At 41.4% G+C, this 22,520-nt stretch overlaps 1 protein-coding gene across 1 annotated transcript in view; it reads right to left on the bottom strand.

The window, feature by feature from the left end:
• Positions 1-22,520, bottom strand: part of ushbp1 (Usher syndrome 1C binding protein 1) — a 39,117-nt gene that overhangs the window by 10,805 nt on the left and 5,792 nt on the right. Inside the window, exons 5-11 of the mRNA XM_084310454.1 lie at positions 22,041-22,250; positions 13,326-13,470; positions 10,358-10,511; positions 7,168-7,308; positions 6,776-6,864; positions 6,254-6,386; positions 3,582-3,813 (exon numbers count right to left, since the gene is read on the bottom strand). Of these exons, the coding sequence (XP_084166580.1) occupies positions 3,582-3,813; positions 6,254-6,386; positions 6,776-6,864; positions 7,168-7,308; positions 10,358-10,511; positions 13,326-13,470; positions 22,041-22,250 (1,104 nt within the window). The remainder of the gene's footprint in view (positions 1-3,581; positions 3,814-6,253; positions 6,387-6,775; positions 6,865-7,167; positions 7,309-10,357; positions 10,512-13,325; positions 13,471-22,040; positions 22,251-22,520) is intronic.

The raw sequence follows: 22,520 nt of genomic DNA on the forward strand, positions 1-22,520 counted from the left end.
AACCCAGTAATAGTATGATGATGATGAATAGCCATTTATGATGATGGTTCGTTTTAACGTTTAACGGTTATGCTTCTATCCCCAGGCCATCAGGATACTCAATGAACAATAACACTATGTAACAAACTATCAAATACACCCACAGCACACACATCCACACGTACACACTCACTTTAAATGGACAACTCACTGTAGCACCCACTTTACTCACTTTAGACACTTAACACACTTTATGTTATTGGTAGGAGATTTATATATTTATTATATTTAACACTTTGGTTTTGTTTACACTTGCTTACGTACTTGACTTTCTATTTCATACTTATTGTAACTGAGGGGTTACAAAACCCTGACTGTATTAAAGATTGTGATAGATTAAACCACTGCTAGTTATGTACTTTAATTACTGGCCAGACAGTACATCAAATATAGATGGTGAACACCCACAAGAACACGGCATTGACAAAGAAATAGTATTTGAGGGTATTTTATTATTATGCAACATTAGGTTACAGAATGGCGAAGAATATGCGTAAAGTCAGTCAATAGCATGAGTCACTAAGAATAGCAGGAATCCTACGATGGGTCTAAGTTGACACCACCTGTCGTATAATAGCAACTATAGAAGGCAACGCTGGTACCGCCTGGAGACAATGGGTTCCCTCCGGGGTGTAAGGCCTGGAGGGTAGAGGAATGTTCGGATACTCAGTCTGATTCAATGAAGAATAAAGAGACCCCACGTACAGGAGTCGGTCCTTGTAAATCCCACGATCAGCAGCAAAGCAATAGTTGTAATCCAAATGCTCGATAGTACTGATGACAACTAGCCAGCCTCTGTCCACGAGGCCAGCCCGAGTTGTAATCCTCACGAGGTTGAATCCCAAACGATAGTGGAAATCAATGAGGCTCTTCTCCGGGTAACACGTTCCAAATCAATATAATCCAACCGGTAATGGTTCTGCAATCGCCGACGCTGGTTCTCCTGTGCACATGTCCAACGGTTCTCCGACTAGGCCTCCTCGGGTGTGGGCGACGTATTTAGGCCACACACCCTGGCTAAGGTACACTAGCTAAAACACGACGAACCGCTGGGTAATGCTACACACGAACGAACTGTGGCCGCACGATATACAATAAATGAACGACTATTTACTTCACATTAGATTAGGTCGAACTTGATGTTACTGCATTAAACTCTGACACTTTACTATTCTATTCGCACATGTTCTCAACGCACGAGTTGCTCACTTCACCACGATGAACTACGTTGGCTTGTTTAGATGGACAAGCAGGTGCTCGGGGTAAGGTGGGGTAAGGTACTGCTGTGCGCACCTTGCGCTGTATATATACTTAAGTGATTTTCTAGTCCCAAACCGCAGTCTTTGTCTGGTATCAATACGCTGTCTCCGGGCATGTTCTGACATGCCTGAACTTGTCTTTGAACCTGACGTTGGGGGCCTGCGAACTGGCGCCTAGGGGCGCTGTCCAATAAGGAGAGCGAATATTACTCTGGTTTGAACGCAGGTAAAGGGATATTCTGTGTATATATAAATAATATACAAAGTATATCAAACAATAAAGGTAGATTCTCAGTTTTAATCTGGCCCTTCACAACACTTATATTATACTTATTTTATACTATCTTTATTTGATTCTAGCACACTCTCGAGAGCAAAACAGAAAGAAGCATTTCATACAAAGTTTTCTGTATGACAACTAATAAAGAAACTTGAAACTTGATATAAAGTTAGGGTTAGGGTTAGGGTTTGGGTGAGGCTATCAGAAAAGTCTTGGTAGTCTTGAGGTAAAGGCACTTGCCTCCCATGTGAGCGCCCTGGGTTCGTTCCCAAGCAGGAGGAGAGACCTCTAGTTAACTGCAGATTATATTCCCTCAACTATTTATATATATTTTTTTACTTACATTTTTATTCACATTTATCAACTTACAACATACAATACTGAAACAAAACCAAACATAAAACAGTACATTGACATGGGTCCCTTGAATTATTTTCATATAATAAGGCAAAGCTCAGCAGCTCAGACCACCATAAGAGAGACCTCCCCCTCCCGCCATCCACCCCAAGAAACAGGACACCTGCATATCCCAGGTCCACTATGCGTGGAGCCGAGCACCCGGAGCCCCCACCCACCCCTGCACCGATTGCCAGGTCCCCGGCCCATGAGAACCCCAAGCCCAGGCCTGCAGAAGGCCAGAGCACCACGCCTCAATGGCCCTCAGACTCCCTGTGACCCCAAGCCTGGGGTCCCCCCGGCCCAGAGACAAGACCGCCCAGACCATAGCAGCCGAGGGCCCAAAAAGAACCCCACCCCACGCACACCGACCCCACAACACGCAAGGCCCCCCTCTCCAGGGCCGAAACGATGGTGAATGTGAATTTGACTCCCATCCCGTGGGAATCCCGAAAAAATTTCATCCTCTAGTCTGGGTGTCCTCAGTGCTTGAATCCTGGTTGGTGTGGGTGTCCTCAGTGCTTGTATCCTGGTTGGTGTGGGTGACCTCAGTGCTTGAATCTTGGTTGGTCTGGGCGACCTCAGTGCTTGAATCCTGGTTGGTCTGGGCGACCTCAGTGCTTGAATCCTGGCTGGTCTGGGTGATCTCGGTGCTTGAATCCTGGTTGGTGTGGGTGACCTCAGTGCTTGAATCCTGGTTGGTCCGGGCGACCTCAGTGCTTGAATCCTGGTTGGTCTGGGTGACCTCAGTGCTTGAATCCTGGTTGGTCTGGGCGCTTCCAACGTCCATATGTCTTTCTTTTGGGCCCGTACGCTTTAATTCTTTTGAATTAGCCTCCATGCTCCTCTGAATGTTCTGTATTAAATCTGGTCCGGTCTGCGTGTTAGCTTGTATGTTAGCTTGTTGCCCCGCCCCCCAGCCTGGTTGGTCTGCCTTTCTGAAATCCTCCAGCCCCCGCTTTAATATTTCCCAGAGTCCGCCTATTCGTTCTTCCAACCTTCTCATCTGTTTATCGATCTTACTTGAATTAGCATTCATGCTCATCTGAATAGCTTGCATGTTAGCTTTCATGTTAGCTTGTAGCTTCTGCTTCGCCACCCAGCCGGGTTGGTCCCCACTGTTATCTAACGTTACGTTAGCTTGTTGTACCTGTTGCGTCATCCCCTCGTGTTGTACAGTAGCTTTTCCTTCGGTGTATTTTCCTTGTTGGGAGTCGTTATCTCATTTATCCTCATGTTTTGTGCTCTGGGTCTTGTCATCGTTCTCTTGTCTTCGAGTTGTCACTTTTTAGCGTGTTTTAGAACATTTTACTTCCGTTTAGAATTTGTTTTGACCGGGAGCTCTTCCTTGCAGCTGTCTACCTGTTCCTCGCTAACCGGAAGTCCTCCTCAACTATTTTCAATTGTAGTAGGACCAACTTGAGGAAATCTGAAGAAATAGTTGAGAATAGTGTCTAGTCCAGTTCAGAGGAGGTCTGCTCTCCTGCTGAGCTTCTCTGGGGCCGATGCAGCCAAGCTCTGGAGACACGTTGGTGTCCAATTAATTTAGCACATGTCCCTCTCATGACGAAATCTGCAGAATAAAATCAAAAAAAGGTCCTCCTCACCCTGACGGAGACAAGTTCATAGAGTAGAGCAGCCTTCTCTGTCTTGGTGTTTCCAGGGATGGAATCATCTCTGCCCTTCTGTCCTCCTCTGGGCCCAGCCAGGGTGCCTGTGTCTGGGCTGAGCTGGCCCTCTCCCCCTGGGCCTGGTTTAGGCAGGCAGACGGCTGACCGGTCCCGCTTCAGGACCACAATCTGCTGCCGGAGATCCACCTCTCGCTCCATCAACTCAGACCTGTGAGGTGATAGTGAATGAGTTATTGTAAAGAAAATGTAAAGTAGTATATTTAACCTGACCCACGGATGGTCTGGTACACAGAACCATCTGGGAAGTCACCCTTTGAAACGGTTTGAAATAGATATCGATATTGAAAACAGTTCAAAACAGAGGATATGGAGAGGGCTTCAGCGTTCTTGTTTTGTTTCAGGTAGGTGCTCTTTGGATTAAATCCGGGGTAGGATTCGTTTATAAAAGAAAGGTTGAGATCCAAGGCAGCTCTACAAATTTTTTAAAAAGCCTTTATTTGTTGGCTTACATTATTTAGAAAAATATAAAAAAAAAACGACATGTTTCGGCCTACATGGCCTTCTTCAGGGTGTTGTAGCTGTGACAAGACAATACTGTGACTAAATAAAGAAAAAAGGAAAAAACAACAAAACTCAGGGAGTGACTAATTACAATGGGGGACAGCTGGTCCCAAATGAATGAAGGCAAAGCAACATTCTCAACTTGAGTTGAAGGAATATACAATAATACTAAATAGAAATAAACAAATTTGTATATTATATATGTATATATACACACACTCAAAATATTATAACAAATAAAGGCTTTTTAAAAAAATTGTAGAGCTGCCTTGGATCTCAACCTTTCTTTTATTGAAAACAGTTCCTCTGTATATTGTAGCGACCCTGGGATTTGGGTGGTTGGTCAGTCGAGCTGCCACAATGCCACATTCCCATGCCTCAAGAGGCCGCACCCCAGGTGCTCCACCCTCTTAGCCTCCCCAGGTCAGCCCGTGCACTCTCGACTCTGTCAACCCACGGCTGGCGCGACCAATAGCGTCGCCGCATGGGAATGTGTAGCAATAAGGCACTGGAACTGCAGCCTGTAACTGAGAGTTGGAATAAAGACCTGAACTGAGAAATACATCTGCCTCGAGAGTCGTGAATAACGTGGTGCAAAACTAAGCAACGTTACAATATTGTGATATTTCTTTTGTCTGTATAGCGCAGCCCTAGTTCATAAATAAGCACAAGCACAAATCTAGCTATCCACACTATGACTATTGTATTGTGCAAACTCAAAGTCACAATATCAGGGTCCTCAGGACCCTGTTCACCATTTTAACCAAGGTTTTTGAGAAAGTCAAGAAGCGTACCCTAAACCTAAAGGGAGGATCAGCGTATCAGAATGGACAAAAAATCAAGTAACTTCAAACTAAAGTGTTTTGTGACCATCTAACAGGGAAGACTTAAACTGTGTGAGTCAATATTTGTATTGTTATTATACCTGCATTGCTTTGACCCTTTTTGTTATTCTCTGCATTGCTTTCATTCTGTCTATTTTATGCTCATTGTATGTTTATTTTACTGCTGTGAAGCACTTTGGACTGCAATTATTTAATGAAAGGTGCTAAAATGTATCTATCTATCTATCTATCTATCTATCTATCTATCTATCTATCTATCTATCTATCTATCTATCTATCTATCTATCTATCTATCTATCTATCTATCTATCTATCTATCTATCTATCTATCTATCTATCTATCTATCTATCTATCTATCTATCTATCCACCCGTATGTCTGTCTGTCTGTCTGTCTGTCTGTCTGTCTGTCTGTCTGTCTGTCTGTCTGTCTGTCTGTCTGTCTGTCTGTCTGTCTGTCTGTCTGTCTATCTATCTATCTATCTATCTATCTATCTATCTATCTATCTATCTATCTATCTATCTATCTATCTATCTATCTATCTATCTATCTATCTATCTATCTATCTATCTATCTATCTATCTATCTATCTACAGTGTCTGTCTGTCTGTCTGTCTGTCTGTCTGTCTGTCTGTCTGTCTGTCTGTCTGTCTGTCTGTCTGTCTGTCTGTCTGTCTGTCCGTCCATCCGTGCAAACTTTTGGGTAGGGACATAGTATTTGCTGTATTTTCTGTGGCTGTAAAAAGGTTTGTTGACGCTGGTAATGTTTGTAAACACACTGGAGTAAAACCAGACCTTGCACTTACACTGAAGGTTCCGCATAGATTATCTTCCATCTACAATTACAAATCTTCAAAGATTTATGTAAATATACCCTACATTTATATGGTTGATTGAATTGATTGATTGAAAACTGTATTAACAGATTTCAGAATGGGTACAATACAGTACAGCTCAATACACACAATTGTTAAGGGGGATGCAGACCAGAGAAAGACTTTCGTCTTGTTTACATCAGGGTCCCCCATTTTCAATTCATCATAACATATATACACGACATACAGATAGACAGTACTGCTACATCTAATGCAAAAAGCATTCCAGATTGGGCCTTTAAAAACGATTGAAAAAAGACTAAATTAAAGCCTATTGAAAAAGGACAGAATTCTCATCAAGGTTTAACTCTAAAACAAGACTCCCATGTAATGAGGGAGCGTTGGCTGTGCCTTGACTTCACAGTACCTCTGGCTTGTGTGGCTCAGTGTTTCTCTCTCCACAGCGCCCCCTGCTGTTGAGAAGGAGGTTGACAGCTCCTCTGTTATCAGATTTCTGATTTGGGGTCTTGGACTGCCAGGCTGCCTGTCGCTGGTCGGTTCTGTGTACGAGGGGAAGTCTCTGTGAGTGAGTGAGTGTGAGTGTGAGTGTGAGTGTGAGCGTGAGTGTGTGTGAGTGTGAGTGTGAGTGTGAGCGTGAGTGTGAGTGTGTGTGTGAGTGTGCGTGTGTGTGTGCGTGTGTGTGCATACATGTTTGAATGGGTGACCCCAGTTGGAATGAAACCCCCAACCCCAACCCTGATGAAGTTAGTTTCAGAGTCTGATTATTTCATTGTTACAGCTTTTTAAAATGTACATAGATTCAGAAACATTTGAGATTGGGGGGTCTGGGGGGTCTGGGGGTGTTGTCTATGGAGCAGCCCCAGATTTGACATCCTGGTGATATTTCCTAAGAAGATTCGTAAAATGGGTGGCATTCCCCTTTACGCACCTGCTGGGTCCCTCCAGAGTGGAATTCCTTCCTGTTTCCTCTCCGCATATAGAGACAGTAAGTCAGTATAGGCCTCCTCACACTCCTCGCTGTCAATCAAAAACAGACACATCAACAGCACTCACGCATAACTTATACATAACATACATAACTTATACATAACACAGAGCAGTGACAAATAATGCAATATTGTTTGGTATTGTTGACTTGAATGTAGGATGGAGAGGTTTCCTGTGGGCTACTTATTTTGTGGGCTACTACTGTCCATGCGCGTTCGTTTGTGTGTGTGTGTGTGTGTGTGTGTGTGTGTGTGTGTGTGTGTGTGTGTGTGTGTGTGTGTGTGTGTGTGTGTGTGTGTGTGTGTGTGTGTGTGTGTGTGTGTGTGTGTCTACCAGTATCCGAGAGCCATCTGCAGGGCGGAGTTGTCGGCCTCGTGTCTGCTCAGGGTCATGCTGACCTGTTCTGACTCTCCTTTCCTCCGCTCCAGAGCTGCAGTCAGACGTTCATTCCTAGCCTTCAGTCTCTCAATGCACCTGGGGCGCACAGAGGGGGGGGGTCAGATGGCATTGTGTCATAAACACTGCGCTGTGATAACCACGCCTCTCTTGGGTTCGTTCACAATCTACAACGTTAGGACAAAACAAATAGAGGTAAGTCATGTAAAAGACTATTACTGTAAGTTCCAGTATGGTAATTACCTCTTAATGTCAGGTCACCCAGACATTCACAAGCATAATATTAAACGTCCCGGTATGGAAATGGGGAAATATCCTGCAGCTGAATGGGGAAGGACTATAGGGGGAGACTGAAGAGGCCTGCAAACGGATGTAAATGTAACTTTTCACAATGGCACGAACACTCAGGGACTAAACACGTTTCGCAATTATGCCACATCAATGTGGAACGCCCTACCCAAATCTGTGAAGGAATGTGAATCCCTACCCACATTCAAAACCGCTCTTAAAGAGCACCTACGGGAGGCTGCAATTTCGAAACTGGCCACCATAAATGCCCAAAACCCCCACCACCTCCTAATAGACAGTCTCCTCCCCACCGCATGTATATATTCCCTCCCCGCCGTATGTATATTTCTCTCCCACCCACCCACCCCCTCCTAATGTACAGTCCCCTCCCCATCATATGTATATACTCTGTCAGGATCTAGGGGTAACAGTACTGTATATTTGAATACCGTTTATGTCACAAATGTATCAGTACTAAATACCTATATGTCCCTATGCCATAAATGTCATGTATGTTGTGTATGTCATAAATGTCTATATAAATTGAATGGGGGACCCTGATGTAAACAAGACAAACGTCTTTCTCAGGTCTGCATCCCCTTAACAATTGTGTGTATTGAGCCGTACTGTATTGTACCCATTCTGCAATCTGTTAAATAAAGTTTTCATTCATTCATTCATTCATTCATTCATTCATTCATTCATTCATTCATTCATTCATTCACTTGATGCACTAACAAAACAAAAATGTAAGTGCCCTGCCAACACATTTATTTAGTTTGACAGTTACTGATCATTAATGAGTTTGAATATCTCCTCCCGTGATGTCATCAGAGGACACTGAATCCTTGTGTTGTGTTAATGATGTAGATGAAAAATAGCAATCCCTATTGCAATCCGTGTCTCTATTTTTTCCATCATCATCATTTAATTGAGCTGTAATCAACACAACACACGCATTCAGTGTCCTCTGATGACATCACGGGAGGAGATATTGAAACGTATTATCTCTCAATAACATGTTTACAACCTTGGGATATGTGTGAGATTATGTGTAAAATAAATTGCCTTATTTTCCTCTGTGAAGTGCCCCTTTAAAGGTGCTATAGATAACATTCAGCCAGTAGATGTCGCTCTAGAGCACCAGATAGATAGATAGATAGATAGATAGATAGATAGATAGATAGATAGATAGATAGATAGATAGATAGATAGATAGATAGATAGATAGATAGATAGATAGATAGATAGATAGATAGATAGATAGATAGATAGATAGATAGATAGATAGATAGATAGATAGATAGATAGATAGATAGATAGATAGATAGATAGATAGATGGATACTATATTAATCTGCTAGGGGAAATTCAGGGTATCTCATAGCTCACACAATAGACAAGTACAGACAATAAAAAGTACACAGACAATGACAGTTTCTCAGTCGTTCACCAACTACTGGTATGTCCGCATCATGAATTAAAAGTAAGCACATGATCACATTAAAGTACATAAGCTATACCAATAATAATAATAAAAACGTGATAAATAAAACAGGTGTATAAAAACAAGTGTATAAAACAGGTGTATAAAACAGGTGTGGGGTACGGGAAACAAACAACCGCCCCAGGTCAAGGTCCCCCGCACTAGACTGAGTTGTTAAACAGTCTGATGGCTGTGGGGACCTCCTGTGCTGCTCAGTCCGCGAGCGCAGGGAGATGAGCCGTCTGCTGCGACTGCTGGTCTGCCCCACCAGGGTGTGGTGGTGGAGAGGGTTGGCATTGTCCATGATGGCCAGCAGCTTGCCCTGCTTTCTCCTCCCCACCACTGAGCCAGCCTTCTTGACCAGCTTATCTAGCTGCCTGGCATCCCTGGCCATGATATTGCCACCCCAGCAGACAGCGGCATAGAAAAACACACTTGCCACCACTGCCTGGTAAAGCATTTCCCCACAGACATCAAATGATATTAGACCAAAACAATAGTGTGCTTAGATACAGTAGGATTGCATAGGATATAATAATTATAACTCAGATAAAACTGTCAAACTAGTTTATATTAGTTGTCAGAAAAATTATTTTAGATAACATTTTAGGTTGAAAAATAGAATGTTGACAAGTGAGCAATTTTGCCATTTTCTTTTTGAAAACAGGAGCAGAGAAACAGGGACCTCTCAACTAGCAGCACATTTATCCAATCAGGTGCATTCCACATTGGGGAAATGGGAAGGGGGGAGGGGACACATGCACACAACATACACATAACATGTAAATAACAATGTTCATTTTGGACCCGCCAACAGTTTCTAAATTATTAATTCATGTATCAATAATTAGTAATTAACTCATTTTGCGCCATCGCTTAATGCGCTAGAGGGTGCTATTACGCCAGCGCTGTAAGTCAATGGGGCGCTTTGTTCACTTGCGAGTGCTTAAAATATATCTTATATTATAGCTATGGGTCTAATACACCCGTCGACTGTCAGTGAGTTGCTTCCAGTCAACATGCACGAAACAGATTGTTTTTTCATTGGTACATTTCCATTTTATACCGTTTTGAATATGAGTATAGTTTTGGTGATTCTTAGTAATCCCAGGAAAAGACGCGATAATAGCCCTTTAGTGGAATACACTAAACACGTTGTAATTTTTCGCCTGATTATCGAATCATCCTGAAATCAACGCTAGATTATCGTTATTATCCTTCCTCATGCAAGAATGAAGCTGCTCCCCCGCCACCTCCTCCCACTCAACGGCACACAGCCACACACACACACACAGACAGCCGCGATCGGGGTAGAAAGAAATATCAGATCAACACAAGATTCTGTGAGTCTTACCTCTGTAGTCTTTCAGTCTCACTCTCAAGGCTGACGATGGCACTGGGACTGGGGCAGGGGCTGGGACTGGGGCTGGGACTGGGACTGGGACTGGGGCTGCCCAGGTAGGCCAAAGGTGAGAGGTCCCCGCTCGGGGACAGAGACGGGAAGGTTCCTGTGAGACGGGTCGGGAAGGTTACTTACATTTTTTATTATATTACACATTGCAGTTTAGGCCATCATGTCAGTCATGTTAGTCATCTACAACCAGGGCCCTATTCCCCGTACCTGGTTCAACTAAGTCGATCAAAAGTCCCATTATCCAGATTCAATTAACCCGATGTTTGAATCCGCGCTTTCCCTGTTTCTCGAACGCTGATTCAGTCTCGTTAATTCAAACCAGACTTGATACTCAGGATAAGTGCTCGCGGCCGCCTCACCTGAAAAGACAGCAGGTGTCGATCGCAGAAATCCTGATTTTCTAACGCCATTGATTGATTGATTTATTTAAAACTTTATTAACAGATTGCAGAATGGGTACAATACGGCTCAATAGCCTCGCCGACAAGTTAAATGCATAATCTATAGGCTAATTTTAAATCCCTCATTACCCCAATTAATCAGATTATATTTCTTTAAATGTGCCTGCTGGCAGTAGGCTTAATGGAATGAATAATCAAATGAGATCTATTGCTAGCGAAAATAATTAGTTCAACTCTTTCAGAATAAGTAGATACAAACAAGCCCAAAGAGTATCTAATTGATACGAATTAATAGATACTTATGAGGATATCTGTACTGTATGCGCTCGGCTTAGGTATCATGTACTTTATATATAAATACATGGTTCCCAAAGTTTCAAGGCGCGACCCGAAATAACGTGTCAGAGAGGCTTGGAGGCTATACAGTTTCACTATTAATCAGGTTTTAATCTGTTTCAGACATCATCCATACATGCATTGAATTGATTAACCTTTGGTTTATACCAGTGACACATGTTCATCATCAGATAACAGTGCTTGAACAGATAAATGCATTTTCTCAAATGCATTAATGTCAACGGCTCATTCAATTTCTCAAATCCGTCAAACAGCGCATCTCATCAGACATTTTAATCCTAGTTACAATATCACAATAACGTATGAGTGACAGTGATACAATTCAACAATCCACAGATTCAGATTCCTCGTAATTCATAATCCACAGTCCACGCATAGACGCTTCAATTTATGCTTGAATGAAACACAATCCGGGCGCTCCGTTAAGCAAATACATCCACAGCCGATAATATGAAACGAATCAGAGCCAAACGCCCAATAGGTTTCATTCATTAAAAATATCCCGCAGGATTCACATTTGCAATGCGCCGTTATTAAAATAACCACTTAGTGTATCGCACCTCGCGAGCGCCGTATCCGTATAACTATGACGTGTATTATTTAGGACAAAGTAAATCTATAGGCTGAATATGATTTATTATCAGCATTTTAGGTATATTATTTTACATTTCAAAAGCCCCCTCTAGAAGAACGAAGCACAAAAACATAATTCAGAATGGTATAAATGGGATCTAGACTGTGAGAATTATTTCAGGAAGCGAGCTGGGATTTCTTTGCGAGGGTGTGGCCATGGTTTATCCAGCTAACTGAACTAAACCCTGCTCTGGAGCAGGTTCAAACTTTCTGATCTGTTACCATGGTGATTTAGACAATCCGACGTCGGGGAACGGAAAGTTCTGGCTTAAGTCAAGCTATGCTGAAAATTATCCGGCTAACTCAGTTAGCCAGGTACGAGGAACACGTTATTGTGATATTGTAACTAGGATTAAAATGGCTGATGAGATGCGCTGTTTGACGGATTTGAGGAATTGAATGAGCCGTTGACATTAATGCATTTGAGAAAATGCATTTATCTGTTCAAGCACTGTTATCTGATGATGAACATGTGTCACTGGTATAAACAAAAGGTTAATCAATTCAATGCATGTATGGATGATGTCCGAAACAGATTAAAACCTGATTAATAGTGAAACTGTATAGCCTCCAAGCCTCTCTGACATGTTATTTCGGGTCACGCCTTGAAACTTTGGGAACCATGTATTTATATATAAAGTACATGGTACCTAAGCCGAGCGCATACAGTACAGATATCCTCATAAGTATCTATTAATTTGTATCAATTAGATACTCTTTGGGCTTGTTTGTATCTACTTATTCTGAAAGAGTTGAACTAATTATTTTCGCTAGCAATAGATCTCATTCGATTATTCATTCCATTAAGCCTACTGCCAGCAGGCACATTTAAAGAAATATAATCTGATTGATTGGGGTAATGAGGGACTTAACATTAGCCTATAGATTATGCATGTAACTTGTCGGCGAGGCTATTGAGCCGTACTGTATTGTACCCATTCTGCAATCTGTTAATAAAGTTTTAAATCAATCAATCAATCAATGCCGTTAGAAAATCAGGATTTCTGCGATCGACACCTGCTGTCTTTTCAGGTGAGGCTGAAAAGTCTGGTTCCAATTAACGAGATTGAATCAGCGTTCGAGGAACAGGGAAAGCGCGGATTCAAACATCGGGTTAATTGAATCTGGATAATGGGACTTTTGATCGACTTAGTTGAACCAGGTACGGGGAATAGGGCCCAGATGGTTCACTCATGCCTATGTACATGTTTGTGTGTGTGTACAGTATTTGTGTGTGTGTGTGTGTGTGTGTGTGTGTGTGTGTGTGTGTGTGTGTGTGTGTGTGTGTGTGTGTGTGTGTGTGTGTGTGTGTGTGTGTGTGTGTGTGTGTGTGTGTGTGTGTGTGTGTGTGTGTGTGTGTGTGTGTGTGTATTGACTTGATCACTTCTTCAGTGACACACATCATCCACACACACACTGCACAACCTTTCTGATCACTTGTTAAAGCTCCAGGGCACCTGTTGAAATGAGATCAGATCTGTAACACTGTTCTATAATCCCCTCCTCCCCAACCCTACCTGCGCGCCTCCTGAGGAGCAGCGGAGAGCCGGGGAAGGGAGGAGAGGCCCAGCCAGGGCTCAGCGCCCCACCACTGGAGCTCCCCGTGGGGCTGTAGGGAGGCGAGAGGCTCCCTGACCTCCAGACCTGATGGAGACCTGCCAGCTGAGGAAGAGCAGACAATGAAACAGCACCAGTCAATGTTTCCACATTAACACATTGGGTGCCAACGACGAGAAATCTTGTTGTTGGCTGCCATGCATTGTGTGCCAATGATGAGAAATCTCGTTATTTAAATAAATAAAAGCAATATCCATTCATTTTTCATCCATCCAGCCTCACGTTATCATTGGGAATGGCTCTGAGCTCGAAAAGGGCAAATACTGCCCCCTATTGTCTCCCGGATGGTATTGCACCCATTGGAATGGAGTCGATGGGAATGCATCAGAAAAGAAAACTCCGGGTTCCACATTTTACTTCTGGGGCATGTAACCTGAGACTATTGCATCCACTGAGGGCACTGGAAGAAGCGTCGATTATGTGTTTCGGAGTATAACGTTGGATCAATAAACGCGATCGATATTTTTAATGGCGATCAGGAATTGGATTAATCTTTTTGCAGAACATCTGATCTTAGGTAAGGACTTTATTTGACCAGTATTGGGGTAATCAGATCAGCCAGGCACGGCATAGATAATCGATTTTTGTCCAAGGGGTCTCTCCTTCCTGTGTGAACTGACATGCTGGATCTATCGGAGCTCTCCTGTACCTGTCGAGCAGACACTGACTAGTAGTAGTTAAATACGTAGATGCAGCTTGTGTGTGTGCATGTGTGTATAGGGGGGGGGGGGGTGTAGGGGGTGGGTTACTGGGAGGGCTCAGTTTGTTTATTGTAATTTCATTTATCATTTACTTAATTAGTGTATCTGTATTTCGTACCCAAGATGTGAGTTATATTTATTCAAAGTCATGCCTGTTCATTACATTTTTTATTTTAATTTCTTTTCTTTTTGCATTTTTGTAATAAGCCTTTATATAGAACACTTCGTGCTTGTTGGTGTTGCTTTATATTTTTGTAATTTTTATTATTATTATATATTTTTTCTCATTCGTATTTCAATGTCAATCTTTTAATTGTCAAAAATGTCTTTTTGTCATTTGTTGTTTGTGTAAAAAGGAAAAAAAAAACAATAAAAATATCTTTAAAAAAATATATAGATAATCGATTTTTCAGCCTGCTTCTCTAGCGTGCATACAGTAAGTACACATATACTATCGATAATCTAGCGTTTATTTGAAAACGATTCATAAATCAGCCGGAAAATGACAACGTGTTGTGTGTATTCCAGTAAATGGCTATTACTGCAGAATCTTTTTTTCTTTCTAGAAATGTCCAAAACTATACTCGTATTCAAAACAGTATAAAACGGAAATGTACTGATGAAAAAACAATCCGTTTCGTACATGTTGACTGCAAGCAAGTCATTGATAAGCGACGGGTGTAATTTAAGATATAGTTTAAGCGTTCGCAAATGTGCTTGTCCTCTCATTGATTAGAGTGGTGGCAACCAAGCGATAATTCGTCATTCATCGTTAGCACCCAATGTGTTAAAGGGATAGTTGTGATTTTTTGGAACCCTGGCCTTGTTTCCTATACCAACTTACCAATTATGTTGTCGATCTGTATGAAGAAAAGCACAGACTGTGCTGAGAAAGGACTCTATGTCGGATACCCAGCTCTGCTTAGTTAGCCACAGAAATGAATGCAAAGTCAATGGGGCCAAGCTCTTTTTTGTACAAGCTGACTGAACGTGACACAAACCTACCCCACAGTGCACACAAGGTAGATTTCCATTACATTCAGTCAGGTTGTACAGAGAGGAGCTTGGCCCTGTTGACTTTGCATTAGTGTACTGTGCACTCTGCTTAAAAAAAATAAAAGCCCCCCCCCTGGAGTGTTTGTGGCAGCTGACAGGCAAGATAGAGGACAAAAGAGATGTTGATCCAAAGTCACACGTCAGTCTGACAAAACGTCACTGTATGTAGAAACAGCTGCTGGGGAGAACAAGCATACAGAACTTGCTCTGATGAATTATAGACAGAATTCAAGACTGTTACTGTAATCATGTCATGCTCAATTAGAATGAAAAACAATATTATAAATTGGTTTTGATTGGATTATACCTCTAGAAAGAAACCAAACAATATGGATCATTAAAGTGATTTATTCAATTAAAAGGTATACTTGGATTTCATTCAATATAAAAGGTTGGTTGAGAGAAACATATAACAGTATGTGATTCTCTCTTTAATTATATAGTGACATATCTATACTATGTTTAGATTCTGTGAAAGAGCTATTTCAAAATGGTTACAATTAGGGATTTCCCGATCCGATCACGTGAACGGGATCGGGGGCCGATCACATGATTTTATGATTTTCGGAAGATGGGGATTGGGGGAAAAAAATCGGGAGTAAATCCTTTTTAATTTTTTTCTTTTATTCAACAAACATGACCATGTTCATGTCTTAAACTCATACTGAGGCCTTAGTTTTGGTTTTAAATTACATATCATCATTCATTTATTTATTGTCACACAGAGCAGAAGAATTTGCCTTTGATTTACACCGTCGCACGATAGTGACGTATGCCGAAAATAGCAGACCTACAAGCTCACAACGCGTCGCTCCAGTGACTCGGAGCAGCTAGACAAAATGTCAGAAGTTTGGAAGCATTTTAAAATTGAAACCGAAGCCAGTCCAATAGCCAGTTGCAATGTTTGCAAGGCGGACGTTCCGCGTGGAGGAAAGAACAGAGCTGCGTTCAACACGACCAATCTAATACGCCACCTGAGAAACAGCCACAAACAACAAAGCGAGCAAAGTAATGGGGGAGGCGGCTGGTGCTCTGCCAAACAGCTGTATAGATTGCAATGCCTCGCTTGAATGAAGTTAACGTCAACATTCGCTTTGTGACGATTATCGTCGCCGAACACTGTGAATGTATACTAATGTGCAAACAGATTGAAAGTTTGAATATTTCTCGTATGAAGCACATTCTCAGGGGCTCAGGGTGAATGTAATGTGAGCCGACGCGCTCGAGGGGCTATTGAGGCAACAGAGGGGCTTGTCTCGCTTCGCCAGTTTCTGACAGAAATGCGTCAAATGGGTTACTAATGTGAAAGATCGGATCGGGAAAGATCGGTATCGGCAGATACTCAAAATCACATGATTCGGATCGGGATCAAATTGCAGCTTATCAATACACTGTTAGAATTCTAGAAATATAGAGATCATTATATTAAAGATACGCCATAGAAATGTCATATTATATCCATATGCTAAAAAATAGTGCTTTTTACTAAGGAAGCCAGATGCCACAGTCAGAAAACCATGGGGGTGTGAAAACAAGGGTTACATGACCATATTAGGAGATGTTCCAAATGCCACCTTGGCATGTCTCATTGGTGGAGGTGATGGAGTCATCACTAGTATAAAAAGCTAAACAGGGGAGTTTATCTGGAGGCAAGGCGACCAGAGCCTTGTCCTCCTCCAACTACATTTTCAATGACAACCATGTGGTTATGTGAGTATATTTTGTACTTATTAAATGTTAGACTGAACATGTTAGTACTTGTGTATTTCTAAGTAGTTTTGTGAGGCCAATTTAATGGGCACAGGGTAATGTAGAGCATTTATAACCATGTAATGCATAATAGTCATTTGATTGAATCCCTCATGTTTCTCAAACGCTCTCTCTGGGACCTCATTCCAATAAAAGTGCTATGTGAAACAAGTTGAATCATGGTATTGTACATTCAAGCTTCATGCCCCCAGCTCCAGTGGAACTGGGGGTTACCCATTCTATCGCTTTCTCTCCTTCAGCAACATGTCCCCAAACGTCATCACAAACTGATAATCAAACACAGGCCTATTGTTGAATTACTAATCTTATCTCATCCAGTCAGCTAACTGAAAATAGTCAGCCAAGTGTGGGAATTTCAACCAAGGAGTACATCTATTTCCAGGAGATTGTATCACATTAAGCATTTACATTTAATCATTTAGCTGACGCTTTTATTCAAAACGAACAGGAGGTGTACACCATTGTTCGTCAACTAGTGTCGAATTTGAGTGTTATACTCTGAGTGCATTCTGTAGTTGGGTAGACATATTAGCAAGATAAGTAGTAGTATAAGGATAGAAACATAATGGTAAGGTACATAATAGTAAAAGACAGTTTTCTTTTCATATTAACTGACTGTGGTGGGAAGTCCATTCCACTATTGTGGAACCAGGAGAGAAAATAGCCTGATTTGCTTTGATTGCGCAGAATCAACCACATTTGCACCATAAGTTACCAGCTACTCAGAGCCCAGTCCGCCACGCCTTGTGCACAGGGGTGTAGCTCCAGATTCTGGGCCCCATGAAAGAATGTATTTGTAGGCCCCCAGTGAATGCGAGCGCGCGTAAGTGCGCGAGCCATTTTTTTATTGATGAAAACGCATAATATGGTTTTTACCTATACATTCGGATCAGCAGTTCAGCACCTGCACTGTTGGTGGGTGAGCCTAGTAAAGGATGTCGCATTGCGTTCATCTTCAATGAATGGACCAATGCAATAGTCTACCAAAGCCCCCCCTCTCTCTATATATATCTCACACACACACACACACACACACACACACACACACACACACACACACACACACACACACACACACACACACACACACACACACACACACACACACACACACACACACACACACACACACACACACACACACACACACACACACACACACACACACACACACACTTCAGAAACAAACATAGTATCAATGAGAGCATCAATAATACACCTGAGTGATGTCTAGTAAAAAAAATTAAAATAAAAATTCCCCTTGGAATCATCCTAAGCTACCCCCCCCCCCCCCCCCCCCCCAGCTACGCCCCTGCTTGTGCAACACTCAAACAAACAGTGAAATGACCTGGAAGAGGCTGGTTGATGCCAAAGGGACAGAATTAATACTGCTCCACTGAGGCGTCCTTTGGCCAAGGACCAATAAACAAGCATAATGTAATTAACCTTTGGCTTGATGTGCTACCATCACAGACTGTTTATCAGATGGTGCTATCTTGAGTCTTGTGGTCATCCACCAGCACTTACTTTCATTTACCCTTTTTGGCAGGACAAGATGTTTGCCAACAACAGAGGTGTGACAGCTGCCGCTGCCAAAAACAGAGTTAATATCCCATGGCCTTCCACTGACCTCACACCTTCTCCCGCAGGAGTAGGGGTAGTAGGAGTATGAGTTGTAGGAGCCAGAGTAGAAGTAGGAGTAGGAGTAGTAGTAGTAACAGTAGTACTGTAGTAGTAGTAGTAGTAGTAGTAGTAGTAGTAGTAGTAGTAGTAGTAGTAGTAGTAGTAGTAGTAGTAGTAATAATAATAATAGCAGTAGTAGTAGTAACAGTAGTACTGTAGTAGTAGTAGTAGTAGTAGTAGTAGTAGTAGTAGTAGTAGTAGTAGTAGTAGTAGTAGTAGTAGTAGTAGTAGTAGTAGTAGTAGTAGTAGTAATAATAATAATAATAATAATAATAATAATAATAATAATAATAATAATAATAATAATAATAGCAGTAGTAGTAATGATAATAATAATAATAATAATAATAATAATAATAATAATAATAATAATAATAATAATAATAATAATAATAATAATAATAATAATAATAATAATAATAGCAGTAATAGTAACAGTAGTACTTTAGTAGTAGTAGTAGTAGTAGTAGTAGTAGTAGTAGTAGTAGTAGTAGTAGTAGTAGTAGTAGTAGTAGTAGTAGTAGTAGTAATAATAATAATAACAATAATAGCAGTAGTACTGTAGTAGTAACAATAGTACTGTAGTACTAGTAGTAGTAGTACTGTATTAGTAGTCAAAGTAGAAGTAGAAGTAGTCAAATATTTGAAATACCTCGGCATAATCGTGGACTCAAACCTCACCTTCAAAAAACAGGTAAGAAAAGTCACACAGGCCTTAAAATTTAACATCAATTCAACAACTTCAAATACATCCGAGACTGCCTCAACATGGAAACAGACAAACTTGACTTCAATTCAGTAATTATGTCCCATCTGACATAATGTATAACTAGCTAGTCTCAGACCTGTAGAACCACCTTGACACCAATTAACTCTCCCTGAACGTCAGCAAAACAAAAGAGATGATTGTGGACTTTAGGAGGTCGGGGGTCAGGGACTACAGCCCCCTCAGCATCGACGGGGCACCGGTTGAGAGAGTGAACAGTTTTAAGTACCTCGGAGTCCACATATCCGAGGACTTGACATGGACCACACACATTGACAGTGTTATCAAGAAGGCACGACAACGCCTCTACTTCCTTAGGCGCCTAAGGAAGTTCAAAGTGAGTCAGAAGATCCTCAAGAACTTCTACTCATGCACAATAGAGAGCATCCTGACTGGCAATATCACCTCCTGGGAATAGCACTGCACAAGACCGTAGCAGACTACAGAGAGTGGCCCGTTCAGCCGAATGCACAATTGGAGGGGGGCTTCCCACTCTCCAAGACATTTACAACAAGCACTGCATGGGTAAGGCTAAGAGAATAATCAAAGACCCCAACCACCCAAACAACTGCCTCTTTGAACTGCTGCGGTCAGGCAAGCAATACCGGAGTCTCATGGCAAGCACAGAGAGACTCAGAAGGAGCTTCTATCCCCAGGCCATCAGGATGCTCAATGAACAATGAACAATAACAGACCATCAAATACACCCACAACACACACATCCACACGCACACACTCACTTTAAATAAACAACACACTGTAGCACCCACTTTACCCACTTTAGACACTAACCCACTTTATATTTATTGGCATCAATCTCATGCACCTCATTGCACCTCACCACCACAAGGTGGCACCACAAGCTAAGCTATACCTCACCATTTCTACACTGTACTGTATCTGCATTGTATAGACTGTACAGATACTGTATATATGTATATTGAACATTTTTGTTTTGTTTACACTTGTTTACGTACTTTTGCAGAGTTCTGGAACACCATCCCATCACACATCCGCAGTACTGATACACTCAGGTCCTTCACACACACACTCAAATCAGGTCTGTGACCATTAGTGAGTCACGTCGCAGTCCAGCTGCCCAACCCCTGTATGCTTGGCCACTAGCCTGACTGTCCTGATTGTGTATATGTGCCTGCCTATACAGTGCTTGTCCATGTATGGGCTTTCATTTGTCCCTGTACACAATGTTTTTATAGATGCATGAATGCCTAGTGAGTGAATGTACAGAATATGTTTTAAATTGTATGTAATGTAATGTAAATTGTTTTTATATTAGCTTTAATGTCCTATTTTTGTTTCTTTTCTTGCTTAAACATCTAACCCAGGGACTACAACTGAAAACTATTTTTATTCATTGATAAAAAAAAATAAAGAAAAGTAGCAGTAGTAACGATAATAATAATAATAATAATAATAATAATAATAATAATAATAATAATAATAATAATAATAATAATAATAATAATAATAATAATAATAATAATAATAATAATAATAATAATAATACAAATAATAATAGTAGTAGTAGTACTACTACTACTAATAGTAGTAGTAGTAGTAGTAGTAGTAGTAGTAGTAGTAGTAGTAGTAGTAACAGTAGTACTGTAATAGTAATAGTAGCAGCAGTAGTAGTAGTAGTAGTAGTAGTAGTAGTAGTAGTAGTAGTAGTAGTAGTAGTAGTAGTAATAATAATAAGAATAATAATGATAGTAGTAGTAGTAGTAATAGTAGCAGTAGTAGGGGCACCCAAGTGGCGAACCATGTAACGTGCTGCGTCGCGAAGCGGCCGACCCAGGTTCGATTCCCGGACCCGGCGTCCTTTGCCAAATGTCTTCCCCCCGCTCTGTCTCCCGTTCTTCCTCTCTCTCTCTCTCTTTACCGGACTGCCCGGTAGTAAAAACAATACAAATCTACCAAAAACAAAATTAAAAAAGAAAAAAAATAGTAGCAGTAGTAGTAGTAGTAGTAGTAGTAGTAGTAGTAATATTAATATTATTCAATGTGTTCCATGTTAATGAGGGGGGTTGAGTTATGTAGTTATGTTATGACAATTTGCTATGAATTTGTTATGACAATTTCCACTCAGAGCGCCCTGTGTTACAAGAATATTACAAATGATTCTTAGTATTATAAATATTATTGAATGTTTGAATTAGCCGATTAGCTGACTAACTGTGAAAAAGAAGTGTATGCAATTCTAGATAATTTTTGAATATTTTGTGAGGCCTTGCATGGAATGTTTGTGTAGCTCTATTTCTTCCAACATGGCTGCCTGCAACTGTAATCACTTTTGAAACAAAAATGCCTAATTTCTGTGCAGTGGTAGAGTAGGTAAAGCAATTACAGTTCCACTGTGAATTGTTTACAAGATTCAGTAATAAAACACTAATTTATTGCACATAGCAACCGTCGTCTCTTCCAACATGGAAGATAAATGGGCGTTCTATGCAAGGCCTCTAATGGATATGGGTCTGGCAGCCTGAACGACACATGGTTATCTGGGTTATCTGGGTTAAGTGATTAATCCTGCTTCTTGAACTACTTTACTTTAAGCATCATCATCATCATTAACATCAACAACAACAATGATGACCAATGGCCTTCTGATGACCTCACACCTTCTCTTGCAGTTTACTCCTCTCCTCCTCCATCTGGCTGACGGTGCCCTGCGCCTCCTGCAGCTCCTCCTGGCGGGCCCGCAGGGTGCCCATCAGGGTACAGTTAAGCTGGTGCAAAGCCAGGGTGTCTGTCTGGTAACCCTGGCGCTCCTTGGCAGGCAGGTCTGATGGGTAGGAGATCCCAAACTCTCTCTCCATCTCCTCCAACACCTGGAACCACATAGGAGATCTAAGCATCCTAAGAGATCCTGATTTCTATACCTGGAACAATTAAATGTAGCATAGATATATATATATATATAATCCATACAGCACCCTGACTGCACAGTGACCGGTAAGGTTTTTAGAATTTGCAGTTACCAAACTATCTCTCTATTCAATTCAATACTTGGAATCAGTGCAGAATTGGGGTTAGGGGTTTAATTCCCTGTGTAGCTCAATGGGTAATAATAATAATAATAATAATAACATTGTAGTTTT

Source organism: Notolepis coatsorum, assembly GCF_963971535.1.
Source record: "Notolepis coatsorum genome assembly, chromosome: 3".
Classification (NCBI taxonomy): Eukaryota; Metazoa; Chordata; class Actinopteri; order Aulopiformes; family Paralepididae; genus Notolepis; species Notolepis coatsorum.